The 23,772-nt window shown below is 39.3% G+C and overlaps 1 protein-coding gene across 1 annotated transcript in view; it reads right to left on the bottom strand.

Annotated features, from left to right (window-relative positions):
• The window catches only part of GAN (gigaxonin), a 139,413-nt gene that overhangs the window by 20,707 nt on the left and 94,934 nt on the right, over window positions 1-23,772 (bottom strand). Inside the window, exon 9 of the mRNA XM_033943509.1 lies at window positions 22,203-22,334. Within this exon, the coding sequence (XP_033799400.1) occupies window positions 22,203-22,334 (132 nt within the window). The remainder of the gene's footprint in view (window positions 1-22,202; window positions 22,335-23,772) is intronic.

Consider the following 23,772-nt stretch of genomic DNA (forward strand, 5'->3'; position numbering starts at 1 on the left):
TAAAGGATGACAGAAACGCTACCAAGGCCTTGAATATTAAAACCACACTTTGTGTTAGATTTCTTTTTCTTGATCTGCTCTGAGATAGAAATAAGAGCTGAGGGGTATGTAGCCTGTCCACATAGTTTCGACCAAACAGTTTCACTGTCTGCCTCAGGGAACCCCACTCGAAGTTCTGATACCAAAGTACCGGGTCCCTGTGTGCTAAAGTGAAAATGTTTTTTGACTTGAGGAGCATTTTTCAATGATTGGTTGGTGGGACTTTTTTTGAGTTTCAACATCTGAGTCTCCAGGTCTCTGAGTATATACCAGATCACTTTATTTGCAGTGCATTTTTGAAGTTTTTGAGTTCTCAGTTCAAATAAATAGTTTTGGTCCAGAAAAGAGTTTCATGCATATATGATTCTATAACCTGCATATATAATTTTGTGCTCCAAGTGTAAAAAGGTGCACACATAGATTATAGAATGAGGGGACTAACCTGTAAAGTCCAAGTGGCCATCTTGCAAATCTCTTGCCCAAGACATTGCTTGACCTCAAGTTGAATGAGTCTTGAAAATCAAGGGGACTGCTCTGCCTGACCAAATGTGTACTAAAGCAGTCAGAGCCTTAATTCATGCTCGTTATCTTCAAGACTGTTTCACTAGGGCAGGGGTAGGCAATTCCGGTCCTCGAGAGCCGGAGCCAGGTCAGGTTTTGTGGATCTCCACAATGAATATGTATGAGATGGATTTGCATGCACTGCCTCCTTGAGACGCAAATCTATCTCATGCATATTTATTGTGGATATCCTGAAAACCTGACCTGGCTCCAGCTCTCAAGGACTGGAATTGCCTACCCCTGCACTAGGGTCCATTAAATATCACAAAAACTGTCATCCTAACTCACTGGTCCTTAACAACAAAGGAGCTTCTCTCCCATATCCAATTTATGATGACATAATGATGATGCCCATCTCTAGATTGTTTAAAGACTGGTAAGGAGACTGATGAGGTGAAATGGAATAACTCGGCAGACCATTTCTGCCGAGAAACTCTGCTTGAACACTTTCTGCTTCTGTTGTGTGTGAGGTTGACAGGGCTAGGTGGCGAATTCCCACCCAAATGAATCATCAGATTGATTTCCTCTTCTACTATTTGACTCTGTTCCTTCTTGGTGACCGACATATGCCACTGCTGTTGCACTGTCTGAAAACACTTGTGCTGTCATGTCCGAGAGTAAGTGAACTACAGCAATGCTAATTGGAAGGCTTTTGCTTTGACAATTGATCAACTTTCCATTATTGACCACTGTTTCTGGGTAAACTGTCCCTGGAAAGGCTGGCATCTGTTGTGACCACCAGCCATTGTGGAGACTCTAATTCTAGTCCCTGCTTCATACTGAAGGTGCATAACCACCAAGCAAGACTGAGTTTTACTAAAAACAGAAAAGGCAAACCTTTTCCAGATGGTGTGAGTGAGGCAATGAGCAGCAAAGCAAAGCTCTTTGAAAAGGTCTCGTATGCACCCGAGTCCACAAACTACAAACTTGTAAGTCCAGGTTTGCTACCATGGAGCCCAGTATTTGTAGGCAATCTGGCACAGCCAGCCTAAAACTGTTGCACAATGTTTTGACCTGATGTTGGAGCTTTTTGATATGATTTTCCTGTAGGAAAACCTTCCTCTGCTGTGGTGAACTGTGTCCCCAGATATCCCCACAACTATGAAGGAACCGCCGCACACGCACCGCCACGCACGCTCGGAACTAGTCCCCACAGAGTGCCAATGAGGTGTGTAGGTTTGCCAAAATAAAATCTTTTTCTTTTTTTTGGCACTTTCAAAAGCAAAAGATTTATTTTTCTTGGAATTCTTTTATACAGTGAAACTGGCAGAAAAATACCCCTTACTGCTTCCAACACAGTCCAAGCTTCAAAAAATACAGCAAACTTTTCAAATATCTCCAACAGTTCAGGATTTCAATATTCTTCATTCAAACACAGCAAACTTATTTTGCAGCTGCTCTAACACAGTCCAGCCATCTTACAGTAAACTTCCTAATTTCAAACCGTAAAACAAACTCTCACAGCAACAGATTCAGTCCAAATACCGTAGCCAGAATTTCATTTATACCGGCTGAAAGGTTTTATAGAGGACCTAAGGGATATCAGACAGCCCTCCAAACAGCATAGTTTGGATGGGTAAATTCCTCATTTGTCCCAAGGTACCTCCTCCACCTTATCTATATAATAAAACCGTAGACGGCGCATGCGCAGTCTTATCGGCGTGCTTCCATGATCCGTATGTCCGTGGCCGCCAAGACTGCAGCATGCCCCGCTCTTACTACGGCCCCCACTGCCCTACACTCTCCAGAAGGACTGGACTGTACGAGTCCCCAGCACAAGCGCGTAGGCTCGAGCCACTTCTCATCTCTGCCTTGATTACACATAACAATAAAAAATGCCCCAGATGTTAACACCAGCCAGAGAGCAAGAGGAGCGCCTGCGATCCACTGTCACGTGAGCCCTGCATTTGACACATAGGAAGTGTGCATGCGCGGCTTACGATTCTTTTGAAAGACGCGGCGGTGGCTAATCTCACGATCCCCGCCTGCGTTGAACTTCCGACGCAGGCGGGGATCATGAGAGGAGCCACCGCCGCATCTTTCAACTAAAAAAAAACAACAAACCAAGGCGGATGTCGGCCCCGATGGCTGGAGTTCACCGCTGAGTCCGGTGAGGAGTGCTTCCCTCACAGGAACCGTCGGGTCTAATTCAAATACTCCCAGCAGGTCGGGAGGGGGCGGAGCAGGCTCGCACGCCTGGCGCGGACCGGACAGGAACTAGACTCCCTGCAGGAGCCATCCTGTTGGCTGGAGATCACCGGACTGGACAGGGGGAGCAGGTAAGGGGGTGCTGCAGTACAGGAGGAGCGGCGGAAGAGGTGATTCTGGACAGGGGGGGAGGTAACAGGAAGGAGGCCCTACTGCTGGATAGGGGAAGCAGGGAAGAGGTACTGCTAGACCGGGAGGGGGGGGGATAAAAGGAAGGGAGAAGGGCTCCTGCAAAGGAGAATAGCTACTGCTGGATATGGGAGCTGGAAATGGGGTGATGCTGAACAGGGGGAGATAAAAGGAAAAGGGCTACTGCTATATAGGGGGAGCAGGGAATGGGTGGGGGTGCTGCTGGACAGGGAGGAGGTAAAAGTAAGGGAGAAGGGCTGCTAGCACCCGTTAATGTAACGGGCTAAACAACTAGTTTTATATATATCTTTTGCTTAATTTCTTATATGTATATTTATTCTTATTTTCAATCTTATAACTTATTTTTCTTAAGCATATTGGATGTACTTAGCTTTTTTTGTTAGCATTCAGCTGCAAGCTATTTCCCCAAACGCCAACGCGTTTCGAGATCTTTGTCAAGGCGACAAGGGGAACTAAAAGCAAAAAAGAACAAAAGCAAGCACATGATTAAAAACTAAGCAAGAGTCAGGAAAGATATTTTTTAAAGATACTGACCCCAACACTATATATTATCTAAGGTCTTACCTTAATATTAACAAAGAACAGCATACCGTCTACCCATATCCAAAAGCAGTAGCAGACTGAATCTGAGGCTTTAAATAATCCCTCCCCTATGACGTCATATCCTGGGAAAAAAAGGCTGACACTACCTAAATTCCTTTTAAAGGGAACTGACACTTCCTACAAATCTGCTTGGGCAAGCCAATCCGATGTTTCATTCAAACCCTTAGGGGACATGGAGTTAAGTTTAAACATCCAACGGAGCTCACAACGATTAAGTCTCCTGATGGTATTACCACCCTCCCACCCAACTACAATACGATCTATCACCCTCCATTTAAGATCTTTTAAAGTGTGCCCACAATTAGTCCAATGACGGACTAAAGGAGATGATTCGTTTTGGGTGTGGACACGTGATTTATGTTCCGTTTGTTACAACCCATAATACTTCCTGCACTTCGGATAATGTCATATATGTAATTCAATGTCCTTGCCCCATGTTATATGTCGGACGTACAACTCGTCCGATTCGTGTCCGTTTAACGGAACATAAATCACGTGTCCACACCCAAAACGAATCATCTCCTTTAGTCCGTCATTGGACTAATTGTGGGCACACTTTAAAGATCTTAAATGGAGGGTGATAGATCGTATTGTAGTTGGGTGGGAGGGTGGTAATACCATCAGGAGACTTAATCGTTGTGAGCTCCGTTGGATGTTTAAACTTAACTCCATGTCCCCTAAGGGTTTGAATGAAACATCGGATTGGCTTGCCCAAGCAGATTTGTAGGAAGTGTCAGTTCCCTTTAAAAGAAATTTAGGTAGTGTCAGCCTTTTTTTCCCAGGATATGACGTCATAGGGGAGGGATTATTTAAAGCCTCAGATTCAGTCTGCTACTGCTTTTGGATATGGGTAGACGGTATGCTGTTCTTTGTTAATATTAAGGTAAGACCTTAGATAATATATAGTGTTGGGGTCAGTATCTTAAAAAAATATCTTTCCTGACTCTTGCTTAGTTTTTAATCATGTGCTTGCTTTTGTTCTTTTTTGCTTTTAGTTCCCCTTGTCGCCTTGACAGAGATCTCGAAACGCGTTGGCGTTTGGGGAAATAGCTTGCAGCCTGAATGCTAACAAAAAAAGCTAAGTACATCCAATATGCTTAAGAAAAATAAGTTATAAGATTGAAAATAAGAATAAATATACATATAAGAAATTAAGCAAAGATATATATAAATAAGGTGGAGGAGGTACCTTGGGACAAATGAGGAATTTACCCATCCAAACTATGCTGTTTGGAGGGCTGTCTGATATCCCTTAGGTCCTCTATAAACCTTTCAGCCGGTATAATGAAATTCTGGCTACGGTATTTGGACTGAATCTAACACAGTCCAAGCAGCCTTTGAAAATAGGACCAAAGTTTGCTTCTTTTTTGCCCACAGGCAACTCCAAGCAGCGCTCCTGCCTGCCCTCAATTTTCAGACTGCTACTACCATCCACAGTCAAATCAAGGACTCCAAGACTACACAATCATTCATAGATGTAGACTTTGCATCCATGGCAGACTAAACTACTTCGTTGGGGGTCTTGCAGCTGCCAAATGCCTCATAGCTAATCACTGGAAAATAAAGTTGCTCCATCCATATCAGACCTTGACCACTAGATTTTTGTCCATTGGAGAATGGAGATGGCGGGTGGCTATGCGTCGCCATAAGTTCCTAACACGTTCTTTGACTTGGAGCACAATTGGAGCCTTATTGGATTGCTCCTGTAGGGGTTTCTGAGTATCTTTCTACCTAGCTGGCTCACAGGATGGTGAGCGAGAGTTCTGGGGGGGTTGAATGGGGGTTGGGAGTGGAGGTCTGATTGAGTGGGGGGGAAGAGGGGGGGGGTTTGGGATGAAAATTGTAGGGATAATGTGCATTCTTTCTTGTATATTGAGCATTCTTAGTAGTTGATATCTAATCTATTGCTGTACCTGATGGTTGCTGTATATTGTTTGTTTGTATTTTATGGAAAAACTTTACAATAACAAATTTAAAAAAAAAAAAAAAAAAGATGTAGACTTTGCCCAATTTACTACTATTATTTATCATTTCTATAGTGCTGAAAGGCGTATGCAGCGCTGTACATTTAATATACAGTGGTACCTTGGTTTACGAGTATAATTCGTTCCAGAAGAATGCTCGTAAACCAAAATACTCGTATATTGGGGGCGTGGCTTGGACGCGCATGAGGAAGGTCGGCTAATAAGTGAGCTCCAGAGAAAAGACCTTGAAAGTCCAGAAAAAGTCAAAAAGATTTAAAATTGGATTAAAAAAAAGTGCTTAGACTAAATAAAGAAGATAAGATAAAAGGATGGCAACAGGAAAACAAAACAAGAATGACTTTGCGATGTCTGGAAGCAGTAAGAGAGCAAAACCGGAACAGGAGTCAGGCTTAAAGATGGCAGATGTAGAAGTAATAAAAGAACTGAAAGAAATAAAAGAAATGTTATCAATTTTAACTAAAAAAGTAACGAATATATCGGAGGAAGTTTCCACATTAAACAAAAAAATGGATCTCCTGGAATTAAAATCTAATAACCTAGAAGAAAGAATGATGATTGTAGAAGAAGAAGCATGCTGCAGTCGAGCAGATAGGAAAAAAATAGATCTACTTACTAAAGAAATTGAAGATTATTCGAACCGAGAAAGAAGAAGTAATGTCCGTTTGATTGGATTACCAGAAGGAGCAGAGAAGGGAAATCCGGTAGCCTTTATTGAAAATCTGCTTCCCAAACTACTTCCGATAAAAACAAACTATCCCATAGAGGTAGAAAGGGCACATAGAGTGCCTATGAAAAAAGGAGAAAATCAACATCTGCCAAGGCCATTTATATTCAAACTATTGCGCCACCAACAGGTCTTAGAAATACTTCAGCTAGCAAAACAAAATAAAGGACTTAAATATCAAGATGTTTACATCCATTTTGTTCCTGACTTCGCTAAAAACACAGCAATAAAAGAAAAAAGCTGTTGGAATTGAGACCAAAGCTAAGAGAATTGGGAGCAAAATTTGGTTTAATGTATCCTGCAAACATGAAGGTTACCATCGGAAACAAAACTTTAACATTTGATGATGCAGAGAAACTAGAAAGATTTATTCAAACTCAAGAAGTGCCTATGTCATCCTAATTTGATTAATATGTCTTTAAATATATTGATTAGAAATGATGAAAATTGAATTATATTAACATATATTGATTATATAGCATATATTGATTATATAGCAAAAAAAAAAAAAAAATGAATGATTTTATTTTATTTTATTTTAAAGGAAAAGATTTCTGTGTTTTAAAATACAACGATTTAGAATGCTTAGATTAGCTTCAAATGTATTCTTTTCTAACGTCTCTCTTACAGTAGAACTAGAATGTAATAAACATTCTAAAATGCAAATGAAATTTATTAAAATGGCTTAAATACAATTTATATAATAGAGAGTTAACAAAATAGATGTTATAATATATGATATGAAAAGAAAGAAAATAGACAGGAAATTGAACGATTTAATATAAAAAATATTTAATTATATTTAAAAGACTATTCTGCAAATTGATTTCTGATAAAATAGAATGATGAAATATGGGGGAAAAAAAAAAATGAATGAGGGGAGTGGTTCTTCGTGTGGGATTTCTCTCTTCTGGGGGGGGTTGCTGCGGAATTACACACCGCAAATAAGAAAAGGTTTGTTGGATTTGTTTTCCCTCTACTCTCTCTCAAAAGTTTTAAAACTTAAAAACTCAGAATCCCGAAAATCTGTGCGAAAAGGAAACAGGAAATGGATTTTTTCTACATACACCGGAACATAATATGAACTTACTCCATAAAATACAAGAAGAAAAAGAAGGAAAAGGATATTAGAACTTGAACTACAAGAAAAGGGAAACTTGTAAAGACCTATTTAAACTGTTCTCCTTCAAGGGAAAAAAAGAAGAAAGAAGATAAGGACAGTAAAGAAAAGAAAAGGAAAAAGAGAAGAGAGAGGAAGAGAGATAGACAAAAAGAGAAAAATACATAATAGCTGGTGTGTGGTTTCGTGGTGATCTCTCGTAGGGGGGAGGAATCTTTGCTCGTGGAATCACTTTTCACATAACATTATACTCCCATATTAATAATATCACGATGATAAAGTAAAAGATGAAAAAAAAAAAAAAAACAGGGAAAAAAAAAAAAAAAAAAAGGGGGAACGTTTTAAAGTTTTAGAATATAAGTAAAGATAAACAATATCTGTCTGTGATTTCATTAATGCTTTCAGTTTCTGCCAAAACCAAGCAGCTAATTTTGGTCGCAGATTCAATTGAGGCATAAATCAAAGATCTTTGCTTGGACTCTAACCATCGGCTTGCACTACTGGATGCAAAGAAACACATTAAAAGGCTGTAAAACCAGAGACAAGCTGCAAGTAAAGGTAAACAATATATATTTATTTGTTTTTACAATAAACAATTTATATTTAACAGGGGAAAAAAAAAAAAGAAATATATATATAATAATAAAAAGATATTAAAGATTTAATAATATTGAATATAAAAATTTTGATATATTAAGAAATATATATGAAATTTATTTAGTTAATTCATGATTACTAAATATATGAATTATTACTTACATTTTAATATAATTTTAATATTCAGATGACTTAAATTGAATATTGAAAGTTTTAAGGTCTTCTTGGAGTGTGTTATTGCTGATCTTGATATGCGTGAGGCCAAGTGTACACAACTTTTGTTAATTGGGGAGGGATGGGAGGGGGATGGGAAAAGGGGAATGGAATTAGATATAAGTAAGGAATTGATAATAAGAAAAGGAATAAATATTAAACATGTGTGGATGTCTGATCTAAACTTTTATTATAGAGTTCTAATTCAAACATTACTTATTAATTTAGATGGCTCTTAAAATTTATTCTCTTAATGTCAATGGTCTTAACCATCCAATCAAAAGAAAGAGAATACTGAATTTTCTTCATAAGCAAAACGCTGACATATATTTCATACAAGAGACCCATCTGACAGGACTTGAATCTAATAAACTAATAGGGGGTTGGGTGTCCAAATGTTTTTTTTGCACCTGCTATTGGTAAAAAGCGGGGAGTAGCTATTCTCATAAATAAGAAATTCATAGCAGATTTCAAATTAATAAAATTTGATCCACTAGGAAGATGGGTACATATTAAAATGAATCTGAGAAATACAACCCTGGATTTATTTAATTTATATGCTCCTAATTCAAATCAAATGGAGTTTTTCAAAAATATTCAACAGATATTACTACCACTGGCTGCTTCTAATTTAATAGTAGCTGGAGATTTCAATGCTGTAATGGATCCTATTTTGGATAAAAAACCAAGTAAAATTATGAAATCATTAGGATTAGACAATTTGATACAATCTTGTGATTTAGTTGATATATGGCGTATCCTTCATTTTAATGATCAGGAATATTCTTTTTGTTCTCAGGTCCATAAATCCTTTTCAAGAATTGATTATATATTTGTTTCTAATAATATTGCACAAAGAGTGATAAAAGCAATTATTGATCCTATAATTATTTCAGATCATGCTGGTGTGTGGGTTGATCTGCAGGATGATATATCAGTTTTTTTCTAAACAATTTGGAGATTTGATAATGCTTTGCTTGCAGACATGAACTTTATAGAAGATATTAAAGTAAAAATGGATGAATTTTTTCAAATTAATAATTCAGACAACATAAATATTGAAATTTTATGGGATGCTTATAAAGCAACAATGAGAGGAAATATTATATCATATTCCGCATATAAGAAAAAACAACTTAAAAAACAATTTATAGAATTGGAGCAAGAAATTAAATTACTAGAACATAAATTAATTATAAAATGGGAACATGATACATTACAGAAATTATTAAAAACAAAAGTTAAATATAATGAGATTTCTTCTCAATTTGTAAGAAAAGATATGTTCTATAGACAAGTACAGTATTATGGAAATTCAAATAAGGCTGGAAGATTGTTAGCAAATTTTATTAAAGCAAAAAAAAGAAAAACTAAAATAAATTGCAATTAAAGATAAGCAGGGCAATACACACACCAACATTGAAGAAATTATAAAACAATTTCTTGATTTTTATAAGGATTTATATACTTCTAATACTTATGAAAATAAAGAACAAGATGGTTTAGAGTTTTTAAATTCATTTATTGGACCAAATGTTCCGGATCATATAAAAAGAAGCTTAGAAGAACATATATCTTTAAAAGAAATAGAATCAGCATTGAAGGCTCTTAGAGTTGGATCCGCTCCAGGTGGAGATGGATATACTGTTGAATATTATAAAACATTTCAAAATACTTTATTACCTTATCTATTAAATTTATACCAATATCAAATGAATAATGGAATATATCAGGAACTATGGCTGATTCTGTTATAATTGTCTTGCCAAAACCAAACAGGGATCCAACATTGATAACAAACTATAGGCCTATATCTTTGATGAATGTAGATGCTAAATTAATTGCTAAAGTGCTAGCTATAAGGCTAGCAAAAGCTCTTCCTTTTATCATTGATGTACATCAAACAGGATTTGTTGCTAAAAGACACTCTTCACATAACACTAGATTAGCATTTCATTCTTTAATTTAGCAAAAAATTTTGAATGATCCAGCTTTTCTAATATCATTAGATGCAGAAAAAGCATTTGATAGAGTAGAATGGAAGTTTATGTATCAAGCTCTAGAATGGTTTGGTGTAGGATCTGGTTTTATTAAAATGATTCAAACATTATATAGCTCCCCTGGAGCAAGATTAAATATAAACAATAACTTATCTGATAAATTTAACTTGCTAAGGGGAGTTAGACAAGGTTGTCCTTTATCTCCCTTACTTTTTGATATCGTTCTGGAACCCTTATTAATTGCAATATAAATCAAACTAAGGGAATAAAGGGAATCACATTTTCTAATTGGGAATTTAAATTATCTGCGTATGCAGATGATATTTTATTATATTAAGAGAACCAGAAGACACCATTCCAGATCTACTTAACTTAATAGAAAAGTTTGGAAAGTTTTCTGGATATAAAATCAATTGGGAAAAATCTGAAGTTCTTCCAATTAATATCCATTGTACCAAAGGATTATTTGATTCATATTCATTTAAATGGAAAGATGGAAGGACTAAAATATTTAGGTATTCTTATAAAAAATACAATTGATGACACAGTAAAAGAGAATGAAAACTTTTATTAAAGAAAATAACAGAAATGTGCGAGCAATGGAATCCTTTACATCTTTCTTGGTGGGGAAGAGTTCAAACAATTAAAATGATGATTTTACCTGTGGTTTGTTATCAAATGAGTATGATCCCAATATTTTTTCAGGGGTCATTTTATAAAAGTTAAACAGTATACTAACAAATTTGTTTGGTTTGGGAAAAGACCCAGAATCGCTTTAGCATCATTACAAAAAACAATTAAGGAGGGAGGGGTAAATTTTCCAAATTTCTATAGGTACCATCAAGCCTATATTTTAAGACAGGGTATGTATTGGATCCTCCCAGATCTCATGGAAAATGTACCTGATTGGTTATATTTAGAATGGCGCCTCATGTTCCCTTTACATCCAGAACAATTTCATTAGTATAACAATGCCCAGGAGTTATAAAGATCATAGAATTCTAATAGATACATGGAAAACATTAAGATTTATAAGCAATTTATCAACAAATCCATTGGCTAAATCTTTAAATCAATCTATTTTGGGTAAACTCCAGGATCAAATTGGTGGATTTAAAATAGTATGGAAACAATGGATAATAGCAGGTATACGTACTTTAAAAGATGTAATAATAAATGGATCACTGCTTAGTTTTTCACAATTGCAACAAAAATTTGGATTAGAAAAAACACAATATTTTAAATGGATGCAATTGAAGCAGGCTATTCAGGAAGGGTTCCCTGAATGGAAGAATCTTAATAATCAATATAGTTTGCCAATCCTTTGTTTTCAAGCAGATTTTCTAGGACACCAAGCTGCAAAATGGTATAAGATTATATATGAATTTTCAAACAAAAAAAAGAGAACAGGACTTAGGGACATTTGGAGTATTGAGATAGGACAGACAATTTCTGCATCTCAATGGCAAAAATTTTGGTCCTGGAGAATACATACTACAAGGTCAGCATCTATGAGTCAAACATGGATGTTTTTATTACATAGAGTTTTATGGACCCCTACAAGATTACAGAAATTAGATAGTAGTAGATCTAATAGATGCTGGCATTGTAAGATAGAAGTGGGGACATTAGATCATTTATTATTCTTTTGTCCCTGTATTAATTCCTTTTGGAAATTAATTTGGCCCCAAATTAATAAATTATTAGAAAATCATGTTGGACTATCATATGATACAATATTATTTGGAACAACAATGAGAACACAGAGTCCGATATCAGCTAACAATAATAAACTTTTATTAATTCTAACAGGGGTCGCCATTCAGCAAATTACTCAGAATTGGAAAGATTACACTAAATTAAATTACACTTTCTGGTGGAATTCAATTTGTCATATATATAAAATGGAAAAAGTAATGGCATTACAACAAGGTTATATATTAAAAATTTAATAAAATATGGGGACCATTGACAAATTATTCTACTGATCAGATATCATAACACATGTATAGAACATATAGAGGGGGGTAGGGAAGGGAAAAATATTGTAATAATAATATGATATAAAATTTTGATTAAAGGGTTTTCTTTAATTTACAATGTAAGAACATTTATTGATTAATTTCAAGTGTTTCTTCATAATTGAATGTAATACATGTATTTCACTTGATGTAAGAATTTAAAAAAGAATAAAAATTATTTACAAAATACTCGTATATCAAAGCGAGTTTCTCTATAGGAACTAAGGGAAACCTCGCTTGATTCGTTCCCTACCCACCCACCCACCCCATCCCCTGAGGCCAGCGGCGTTGCTCCACCCCCCCCAAGAAGCGGTATTGCTCCCCCCCGCTCATGAAGGCCCCCTCCCGCGTGATCTACCATCCCCCCCCTGCTCGTTTCGCCCCCTCTCCCGCGATCCAGCACCCTCCGCTCGCGTCGAACCCCTTCCCTGCCGCGATCCGGCATCAAAAAGACCCCATCCACCCACCCGATCACATTTTTTACCCTTCATTTGGCACCGGCACCAACGCACTAGGACATGCCGGTGCCGAAGATCTGCCTCCTTCTGTGCTGGGCCTTGAGCATCTGCGCATGCTCAAGGCCTTCGTGTTCCCATTCTCTCCGAGAATCTCGGAGGAGAACGGGAACATCGAAGGCCTTGAGCATGCGCAGATGCTCAAGGCCCAGTGCAAGAAGGAGGCAGATCTTCAGGCACTGGCACCGGCATGTCCTGTGCGTTGGTGTCGGTGCCAAATGGGGGGTAAGAAATGTGATCGGGTGGGTGACTTTTTGATACCGGATCGTGGCGGGGAGGGGGTGCGACGTGAGCGGAGGGTGCCGGATCGCGAGGGGGGGGGGGCGCTCGCAAATCGAGGCACGCTCGGTTTCTGAGGCGCCGATTTTGCAAATGTTTTGCTCGTCTTGTAAAACACTCGCAAACCAGTGCACCACTGTATTTATTTATTTTAAAATTTATTTATTATTTATATACCACTTATATCCTATGTGGTTTACATTCAGGTACTTTATCATATTTCCCTATCTGTCCTGGTGTACCTGAGGCAATGAGGGGATTAAGCGACTTGCCCAGGGTCACAAGGAGCAGTGAAGGATTTGAACCCGCAACCTCATGGTGCTGAGGCTATAGCTCTAACCCCTGCACCACACATTCCCATCAATCCGGGGTTTTTTTTTTCTTTCTAAGACTAGCGATGGCTCATGTATCGGGAACTACATCAAGTTCATTCTAAAGGCGTAGCACCTGTGGGCACTTGAAGTCTTTTCCCATTGCAATGCATAGCCAGCATTTAGTGGCGATTAGTCTTGTCAGACCAACAGAGAATGAGGAGAGTAAGAGTTCAACACTGCCTCCATGACCATCTGGGCAAGGTGTGTGTGAGAAAAGGTACCCTCCATGGCACAGGGTGGCAGCTGAAGCAGCGTCTCCAGGGCAGATCCAGGTTTCAGTTAAATCAAATTTTAATAAACTTGAACTATCACTTTACATAAAATTCTAAGCAATTTACAATTAAAATGGGGGGAATACAAGTAATTGTATAAAACATGGTGTTAGTTAGTGCTAGCAGGTGGAGCTGTTTATTAAGAAAGAGGTCATGGATGAAGGACAGTTTGTTGGAGACGGAGCGGGTATTCCATAGGGTGCATGAGAAGGGCAGGCAGGAACAGAAATAAGATTGATTAGATTACGCTGTGATTCCCATGAGTAGGCTGAGAAATGATTGGGAGGACCAGATTAGAAAAATACAAACGAGTGTGGGCGAGGCATGGGGGCTATGCCATGGTCAAGATGCATCTAGGTAGAGTGGCAATATCTGAATGAAAGGGAAACAGTTGGGTTGAGAAAAGGGTGAGGTGGTGAAGTTGAAAAGTGATTGGTGTGATGGTGGCAGGTTAAGTGACTTGGGATGGGGGGAGGAGATGGGCAAGGTCAGTAGAAGCAAGAGGAATTGGTAAACAGGGGTCATTGGGGAGGACAGAGAGTGAGTAATTTCCTGTCCCTGCCCCATTCCTGCAAGCTCTGCACAAGCCTCAAACCCTTTAAACCCATAAGTAGCAACATTCTAGAGCTCAGATTGTGATGTCATAATGCCTCATTCCACCAATGCCTAAGCTCCGTCCTCATCTGCAGAAGCCTCAAACCCTTTAAAATCCTAAGTAGCAACATTCTAGAGCTCAGATTGTGATGTCATAATGCTTCATTCCACCAATGCCTAAGCTCCGTCATCATCTGCACAAGCCTCAAGCACTTTGAAATCATGTGTTTGAGGCCTGTACGGTTAAGGCAGAGCTTACAGGAATGGGGCAGACACAGAAACAGCGACAAAACTCGTGGAGATGGGACGGGAAAATTGAGTTCCTGTGAGGACTGCGATAAATTTGTCCCCCTGTCATTCTCTAGTAGGGGGGCAAGTCTTTCATGCCCACCAACTTTGGACTTAGGCCAGCCCACAGTTTGACTACACTCCTGCTTAAGATTAATCTTAAGACATATGTTGCGTGCACTCAGAGCATAGAAGGCACAAAAGGACACCCTGGGGACTACTACTACTAATTATTTCTATAGCACTACAGGACCTATGCAGCGCTGTACAGAGTCATGAAGGAGACACACTCTGCTTGAATGAGCTTCCATTCTAAACAGACAAGACAAATGGTTAATTGCTGGCTAGGTTGGTGGGCAGTGGGGAATGGGATTATGAATTGAAGGCTATCTCAAAAAGGTGGGTTTTCAATCTGCTTTTAAACAAGGAAAGGGAAGGTACTTAGCAGACAAATTCAGGTAATTTATTCAAGGCATAGGGAGCAGCTAGATGAAAGGAATGAAGGCTGGAGTTGGTAGTGAAGGAGAAGGGTACAACTAAGAGCTGCTGATCTAAGGAATGGAGTTGCTTGGGAGGTGTTTAAGGAGAGAGAAGAGATAATGAGGGGCAGCCGAATGAACACACTTGTAGGTCAGCAATAGGAGCTTGAATTGGACGCGAAGGCAGATAGAGAACCAGTGAAGTGATTTAAGGAGAGGGCTGACATGAGCGCAGCGAGGTTGGTAGAAGATATGGAAGCAAAGCGCGTGAAAGGGAACTTGGAGCAATTCAAGAGTTGTCAACTTCCTGATAAGTGACAGCTCCAGATTATTCTATGCACAGAACTACATGACCATATTTTCTGGCCTCAATAAAATGTATTAAATAATAATGCTTAAAACTAATCCCCTCTTTTACTAGAACGGTAAATGCTCCGATGCTCATAGGAATTCTATGAGAATCGGAGCAGTATCGGAGCATTTAGCGCTCTGGGCCACGGTAGAAATCTCTACCACAGCTTAGTAAAGGAGGGTGGGAGTGATAAATCAAAAGCACTATCTATGGCTGGTAAGTGGCCAATTCAAAAGCTCCACTTCTCTGCAAAATACTAAGGGCTTAAGAACATAAGAAGTTGCCTCCGCTGGGTCAGACCAGAGGTCCATCGTGTCCAGCAGTCCGCACCTGTGGCGGCCCATCAGGTCCATGACCTGTCTGGTTTTCTAGATTTAGCCCCATAGACCCCTTATTGTTCTAACCATACTCTTTCTGTACCCTATCTACCTCTATCTATACCCCTCAATCCCCCTATCCTTCAGGAATTTATCCAATCCCTCTTTGAATCCCCGTAGTGTACTCTGCCCGATCACATCCTCCGGGAGCGCGTTCCATGTGTCCACTACCCTCTGAGTGAAGAAGAACCTCCTGGCATTGGTTCTAAACCTGTCCCCTTCCAGTTTCTCTGAGTGCCCTCTTGTATTTGTGGTTCCCCGTAGTCTAAAGAATCTATCCTTGTCTACCTTCTCTATGCCTTTCATGATCTTGAAAGGCTTCTTTTACTAAGCTGCGATAGGGCATTAACGCGCTAAATTGCCCCGCACGCTAGACCTTAATGCCAGCATTGAGCTAGCGTTAGTGCTAGCCGCATAGCGCCACGGTAATATCCTGCGTGTGCTAAAAACGCTAGCGCAGCTTAATAAAAGGAGCCCTAAATTACGTCTGTTGGCAGCGACGAGACATAAGAAGCTAACACCAACTCCATAAATCAGGATAATATATAAATATTTCTCACAAAAATCCAGCAGTGCCAAAGTCACCGTAAAAGGAATAGCTGGAACTTGAATTAATCATATTTTAAGAGGATTAGTCATAGTTAATCCATCAAAACAACCCTTACTGGCATCTTTGCTATGGACAAACAGTATCGTGCTGCTTCAGATAAGTGCGATATTGGTAGCAGTGATCTGATTTATGAAAATTAAATGGTTTAAACCAGGGATCTCAAAGTCCCTCCTTGAGGGCCGCAATCCAGTCGGGTTTTCAGGATTTCCCCAATGAATATGCATTGAAAGCAGTGCATGCACATAGATCTCATGCATATTCATTGCGGCAATCCTGAAAACCAGACTGGATTGCGGCCCTCAAGAAGGGACTTTGAGACCCATGGTTTAAACAATTCTAAAAGTCTTTTTATGAGATGAAATAGTAGCATTGGGTTTGTACATTATAATTTTGAGCACAAGCACTTAAGTCAGTGGTGTCTGTCAGGAGAACCTCTGCAATTAAGACTATGGAGCTGATTTTGGCTCGACTATAATTATGAAGGAACTGCTTAAATTCGGATTAATTCAACTTCTAGTTATTCCATGTACAATACGACTTTGGCAGTACATGTACCAAGCAACATAATTAAATGAGGGACAATTTCTTTTGATCTCAAATGAATGGCATTTCCAACAGAGCTCCCTCCTAATGTTTGATAAATCAGTTTCTCAGGAATATATTGGTGGAAACGCCTTTTTTTTTTCTTTTAAATCCCTCCTGGCATCTTCTCACTAGATGGCGCTGTTGGGTTAATTTTCTACTCCTGGTGCTGCAGAAGACAGAGGTCCATAGAACAGTGGGTGTTGAACTTTTTTGGCTCCGGCACACTAAACGGAGCATATTTTTTTTGTGGCATATTATTACTTCATTTCAAATGCACCCTCCTACCAAACCTTCAGGAAATCAATTAAAACCTATCTCTTTGATAAATTTCTCTGACTCCTTTCCTGCCTTGTTGTATCTTTGAAATGCTTCCAGATAAATCTTGACTACTCTTGGCATGCTAATGTAATTTGAAAGTCTTTTTCTGTAACATCGCTGTCTGTATACAGTCTCTTCCTCTGTAAACCACTCTGAACTGCTTGTGGTATTGCGGTATACAAAAAAAGTTATTATTATTATAATTGAAATCATAAAATTGTAAACCAACAAAAAATTGAATTTGAGATTTCTTTATTTAAATTTCTTTAAGCTATGTATGGGTAATTGTAACAACAGTGAAACTAAAATAGTGGATGTGCTTGTTTCAGAGTGCAAATTAACTCAAAACACGACTCAATAGTCAACAAGCAAACAAACTTTCATCATCCATCATCTGCAGTTCTCTTCCATTTAATTTCTGTCAGAGCTGAAAAACCAAGTTTGCAAACATATGAACATCCAAACAGTATCAAAACCTTGCTTTGTTGCTTAAGTTGGGATAACTACAGCATAAAAAATAAAATTACTTGCCTTTAGTGTTCAAGAACCATTCACGTCAAAGAATGATGCTTGTCTGGGCGGTTGTATCCTTTACACACAGACTCACTTGTGTAGGCAACTAAATTGATAAAAGGTATGGAAAACCTTTCATATGCTGACAGGTTAGAAAAGCTGGGACTCTTCTCCCTGGAGAAGCGGAGACTTAGAGGAGACATGATAGAAACCTTCAAAATCCTGAAAGGCATAGAGAAGGTAGACAGGGACAGATTCTTCAGACTGTGGGGAACCGCAAGTACAAGGGGGCACTCGGAGAAATTGAAAAAGGACAGGTTTAGAACAAATGCTAGGAAGTTCTTCTTTACCCAGAGGGTGGTGGACACATGGAATGTGCTCCCGGAGATTGTGATAGGGCAGGGCACGCTACGGGGGTTCAAGGAAGGTTTAGATAAATTCCTGAAGGATAAGGGGATTGAGGGGTACAGATAGATTTAGAAATAGGTTATAGGAAAAGGCAGACACCACTTAACAGGTCGTGGACCTGATGGGCACGATGGACCTCTGGTCTGACCCAGCAGAGGCAGCTCTTAGCTCTTATGCGATGCACATGCCATCTATTCTACTGTATATTTATGAAGGGAATTTTATTAAATAAAGTAAAATTCTGGAATCTCTCATGGCACACCCAGAATCTCTTCAGGACACACCACTGTGCCCTGGCACACAGTTTGAGAGAGACTGCCATAGAGGAAGCTCAGACTAAAGCAATCATCTGACTGCATTAGCTTTCAAAACAGCACTACAGTCTACAAGAGAAGATTTGGGTGGATTTCTTTATAAAAAGGTTAATAAATGCCAATAAATAAAATTCATATTATGTCTACTTAAAATTAATTTAATGTAAATCTTCTAATTCATACTAGATTCACTAATCAATCACCTAACAATTCATTTTGGAACACAGAACCGACAGAAAAAGGTACTTTATCTTAGGAAAGTGCACTGGTGCTTTAAAGTGCTGTATTGAAAAGTGCATTTGTGCTTCTTTAATTCATTTCTGCTTGTAAAGCTTAAAGTGCATAACTCCTGCTCTAAAAAACCAAGGCCGTTGCTGGTATCTTTCAAACATCCGACGCAGCTTGCGTTTTGCGGGATGCACTACTCCCCGCTGCGTCAGGGAAAATATCTCTAGCAACACTTCTTTTTGGCAGGAGCATGTTTGCAGCCAAAAAGAAGCGTTGCTAGAAATATTTTCCCTAACGCAGCGGGGAGGTGATGTATCCCGCGAAACGCAGGCCGTGTCGGATGTTTGAAAGACACCAGCAACGGCCTTGGTTTTTTAGAGCAGGAGTTATGCACTTTAAGCTTTACAAGCAGAAATGAATTAAAGAAGCACAAATGCACTTTTCAATACAGCACTTTAAAGCACCAGTGCACTTTCCTAAAATAAAGTACTTTTCTGTTGGTTCTGTGTTCCAAAATGAATTGTTAGGTGATTGATTAGTGAATCTAGTATGAATTAGAAGATTTATATTAAATTAATTTTAAATAAAATTTTTTTTAAATAAGTAGCAATAAATTAAATGAATTAAAGTATTGTAGTTTAAAAGGTAGGGAGGATGGGTTCAAGCCAGTGATGTAAGCAGGAGCAAGAGAACAATCTGGCTTGTCTCTTTGAGAAAACCCGAAATGGGTGTGGCTCCATGAACTGAGGCTTGTTCCTCTATTAATAAAATCCTTTCAGTATCATTTTGGTTATTGGCGGTTTTTATAATAATACTGTGACACGTGATCTGATCTTTTCAATCTGAAAATCAGTCGTACTGCAGTATTTTGAATGATCTGAACCCTTTTTACATTTTTCTTAGAAATCGACAGAGAATATTAAAGTAATGGCTTAATTGTTCTTAATTTCCATAATAGGAAGTGAGATTTTTTAAAACTAGAGTGGTAATATGGAAATCGAAAGATAATTTACGATCAAGGCAGACTCTCAAGATTTTAGAAATTCTAGCTTCACCCTTCTTACGTGATCAGCTGCAGTCTATGGCATGACCAAAAAGACAGGCAGCTCCTTTATTAGGTGTTCATGTGAAGAGGGACTCAATGGCAGCAAGTTGATCTTTATTGACCAGTTTTCTTCAGCTCAACAGGGTGCAAATCAAGAATTATTTACGGGTTAAAAAAAAAAAAAAAAGCAAGCCAAAAATAGACATGCCCAAAAACCCAAACAGATTAAGAAGGCATGGTATATAAGAATTAAATTAAATTAAATATGCTTTACTAAAGATTCTGTTCTATTACAGTTTATCTTTATTCTGCCTATAAATTATACTATCTAGGCAGTGAACAATATAATAAGAGAACTGAGTGGGAAAAACACACAGAACTACATAAGGAGGAGCAAGCTGCAATATTTTATTTATTTTTAAGTATTTATATACCACTTAAAGCCTAAGTGATTTACATTCAGGTACTCAAGCATTTTTCCCATCTGTCCTGGGGGGGGGGGGGCTCACAATCTATCTAATATACCTGAGGTAATTGGGAATTCAGTGACTTGCCTAGGGTCACAAGGAGCAGCATGGGATTTGAACCCCACAATCTCAGGGTGATGAGGCTGTAGCTCTAACCACTGCGCCACACACTCCCATGTAATCATAAAATAATCTAATGAGAGAAGACTTAGGTGGGGCTGGGAAACGACGAGAAAACCACAAGAGATGCGAGATGGTCAGGACAAAAACAAGGTTCAAACAAAGTAACAGTGGAAAATGCCAAGGTAAAAATCAGTTTTTAGAGCTCTTTAAATGTTTTAAGAGACATTTAAGTGCAGTTGTGAATAGGTGAGAGATTCCACAAAGTGGGGGCCTGAACAAAACATCACAATCGAGGATGGTGGAGCAACCAGGAGTTCTGCTGAAATGATCCAAATACGAGTAGGTTTGAAAGGAAGCAAGAAATTGTAAAGTAATAGGGGGTAAACAGAGTAATAAACCTGGTGTGTTATGACCAATGTTTTAAAAGGAATATGGTGCACGTTAGAGAATGACACGGTGACAAAATTCATCACCGTTCCCGTCCCCGCGGATAACCGCGGGAAACCATCTTCATGTCATTCTTTAAGGAGAGAAGGAAGAATCAAGAGAATGAATGGCCACAACCACTGACCCACAAGCTTTGCTCTGAAGAATGCTGGTGTAGAAGGACTGAGGTTGAAACAGACACTACAGAATGACAGTCTCTGGTATCCAGAGCAGATATTGTGATGTCATAATGCCTCATTCCACCAGTGCCTAAGAGCCAATCACATCAGTGATGTCACAATGGCTTCATTATCCTTGGCTCCCATAAGAATCAGAGTATGAATGGCCACAACCACTGACCCGCAAGCTTTGCTTTGAAGAATGCTGGTGTAGAAGGACTGAGGTTGAAACAGACACTACAGAATGACAGTCTCTGGTATCCAGAGCAGATATTGTGATGTCATAATGCCTCATTCCACCAGTGCCTAAGAGCCAATCACATCAGTGATGTCACAATGGCTTCATTATCCTTGGCTCCCATAAGAATCAGAGTATGAATGGCCACAACCACTGACCCTCAAGCCTTGCATTGAAGAATGCTGGTGTAGAAAGACTGAGGCTGAAATAGACACTAGAAAATGACATGGGATTATTTCCCGCGGGGACGGGAACGGTGATGAATTTTGTCACCGTGTCATTCTCTAGTGCACGTGGCCCGACAAATGCACGCAGGACAACAGCACCCATGTTAATCATGCCACATCAAATGCGTGCACCAACAAGTGTGCGCAAGACAATGGCGCTCCGTCAATTGTGCTCCATACAGCGGATACTATTTTGCCTTTTTGAAAGTTACAAAGTAACCCTCTTTTTTGAGAAGGGGTGGGGGCGGAACTCCCCCCCACACTTAAAATATTCACTTGGTATCTAGTGTTAGGGTAAGGTTTAGATGAGGATTTAACCTAACCTTATCCTAACAATAGCGCAATTGACGGGGCACAATTGTCCTGTGTGCATTTGTCAGTGTACCCATGGTGTAAATTGGTAACCAGTGCTCGACCAGTAGTAACAGAGTAACCTCCATCAAATTTCTTAGCAGTATGCTAATAAGTTAATTTTGGTGCGATATTAACCCCCCCCCCCCATTTACAAAACGGTAGCGCAGTTTTTAGTGCCAACTGCGGTGGTAATAGCTCCGACGCTCATAGGAATTCTATGACAGTAGGAGCCGTTTCTGCTGTGGCCAGCACGAAAAACTGCGCTATGGTTTTGTAAAAAGGGGGTGGGGGATGTAAATGATGTCATTTTAGTAAGCGATATCCAACTTACTGATTTTGTGGGCAAGAAAACATGAACAGCGCAAGCGCCACCTTCAAGCGCAAGTGGCGATACAGCACTGGCCAGGGTTCTGTACCTCTTAAACTCATCGTGGTAGAACTCGGACTTGCATGCGACCATCTCGCTGTTTTGATTATCGTTGTCGCGGCTTCGGACCCCGCCAAACACGTAGAGCTCCAAGCCTACACCACAAGCAACAGCGCCAAACCTAGAGGGGAAAAAAAAAGCAGAGGAAAGGCTGAGTGAGGAGCTGCAGAGCGTATACTCTTGCAGGTCAGTAAGAGGAGTTTGAACTCTCCTGCATGATCTTCCATTGGGCCTGAGAGATTAATAATACTAAGAACAGTTTATATACTGCAGGACTGTGAAGTTCTATGTGGTTTACAATGATTAAAATATGCTACAGATTGAGTAGAATTAACAAAGTTAAGGGCTAGTGATAAACAGCTCTAGAGATCAGATATTGTGGACTAAGATTGTACAGGTCAGTTGCCTAAATACTTCAGGAACACACATGTTTTTTAGGTGTTTTCTAAATTCCCCATTAAGTAGTAGGCATAAGCAATTGTTCCAGATCTTTACCCCATAATGCTGCCTGGAATAACCGGTCAGTAGTCCTTCAAGGATATACGGAATGGCTAGAGAGCTCAAAAACAGTGGTGAGTAATCATAAGCTTTATAGGCCAAAAGTAAGATTTTAAATTTCAACTCAAAAATGAACAGGCACCAATGAAAATCATATGAAGAGTGAGGATACAGCTACTATTTATCATTTCTATAGCACTGAAAGGCGAATGCAGCACTGTGCATTTAACATGCAATAGACCAGTTATTCCCAACCCTGTCCTGGAGGAACACCAGGCCAATCGGGTTTTCAGGCTAGCCCTAATGAATATGCATGAGAGAGATTTGCATATGATGGAAGTGATAGGCATGCAAATTTGCTTCATGCATATTCATTAGGGCTAGCCTGAAAACCCAATTGGCCTGGTGTTCCTCCAGGATAGGGTTGGGAACCACTGCAATAGACGGTCCCTGTTCAGAAGAGCTTACAATCTAATTTGGATAGACAAACAGGGTCTATAGGAGTTGAGGAGTTTCTTGCAGAAAGAATATAGTAACATAGTAGATGACGGCAGATAAAGACCCGAAAAGTCCATCCAGTCTGCCCAACCTGATTCAATTTAAATTTTTTCTTCTTAGCTATTTCTGGGCAAGAATCCAAGGCTCTACCCAGTACTGTGCTTGGGTTCCAACTGCTGAAATCTCCATTAAAATCTACTCCAGCTCATCTAAACCCTCCCAGCCATTGAAGCCCTCTCCAGCCCATCCTCCCCCAAATGGCCATAAACAGACACAGACCGTGCAAGTCTGCCCAGTACTGGCCTTAGTTCAATATTTAATATTATTTTCTGATCCTAGATCCTTTGTGTTCACTTTCTGATCCTAGATCCTCTGTGTTCATTTTCTGATTCTAGATCCTCTGTGTTCACTTTCTGATCCTAGATCCTCTGTGTTCACTTTCTGATCCTAGATCCTCTGTGTTCATTTTCTGATTCTAGATCCTCTGTGTTCATTTTCTGATTCTAGATCCTCTGTGTTCATTTTCTGATTCTAGATCCTCTGTGTTCATTTTCTGATTCTAG

Source organism: Geotrypetes seraphini, chromosome 4 (assembly GCF_902459505.1).
Source record: "Geotrypetes seraphini chromosome 4, aGeoSer1.1, whole genome shotgun sequence".
NCBI lineage: Eukaryota > Metazoa > Chordata > Amphibia > Gymnophiona > Dermophiidae > Geotrypetes > Geotrypetes seraphini.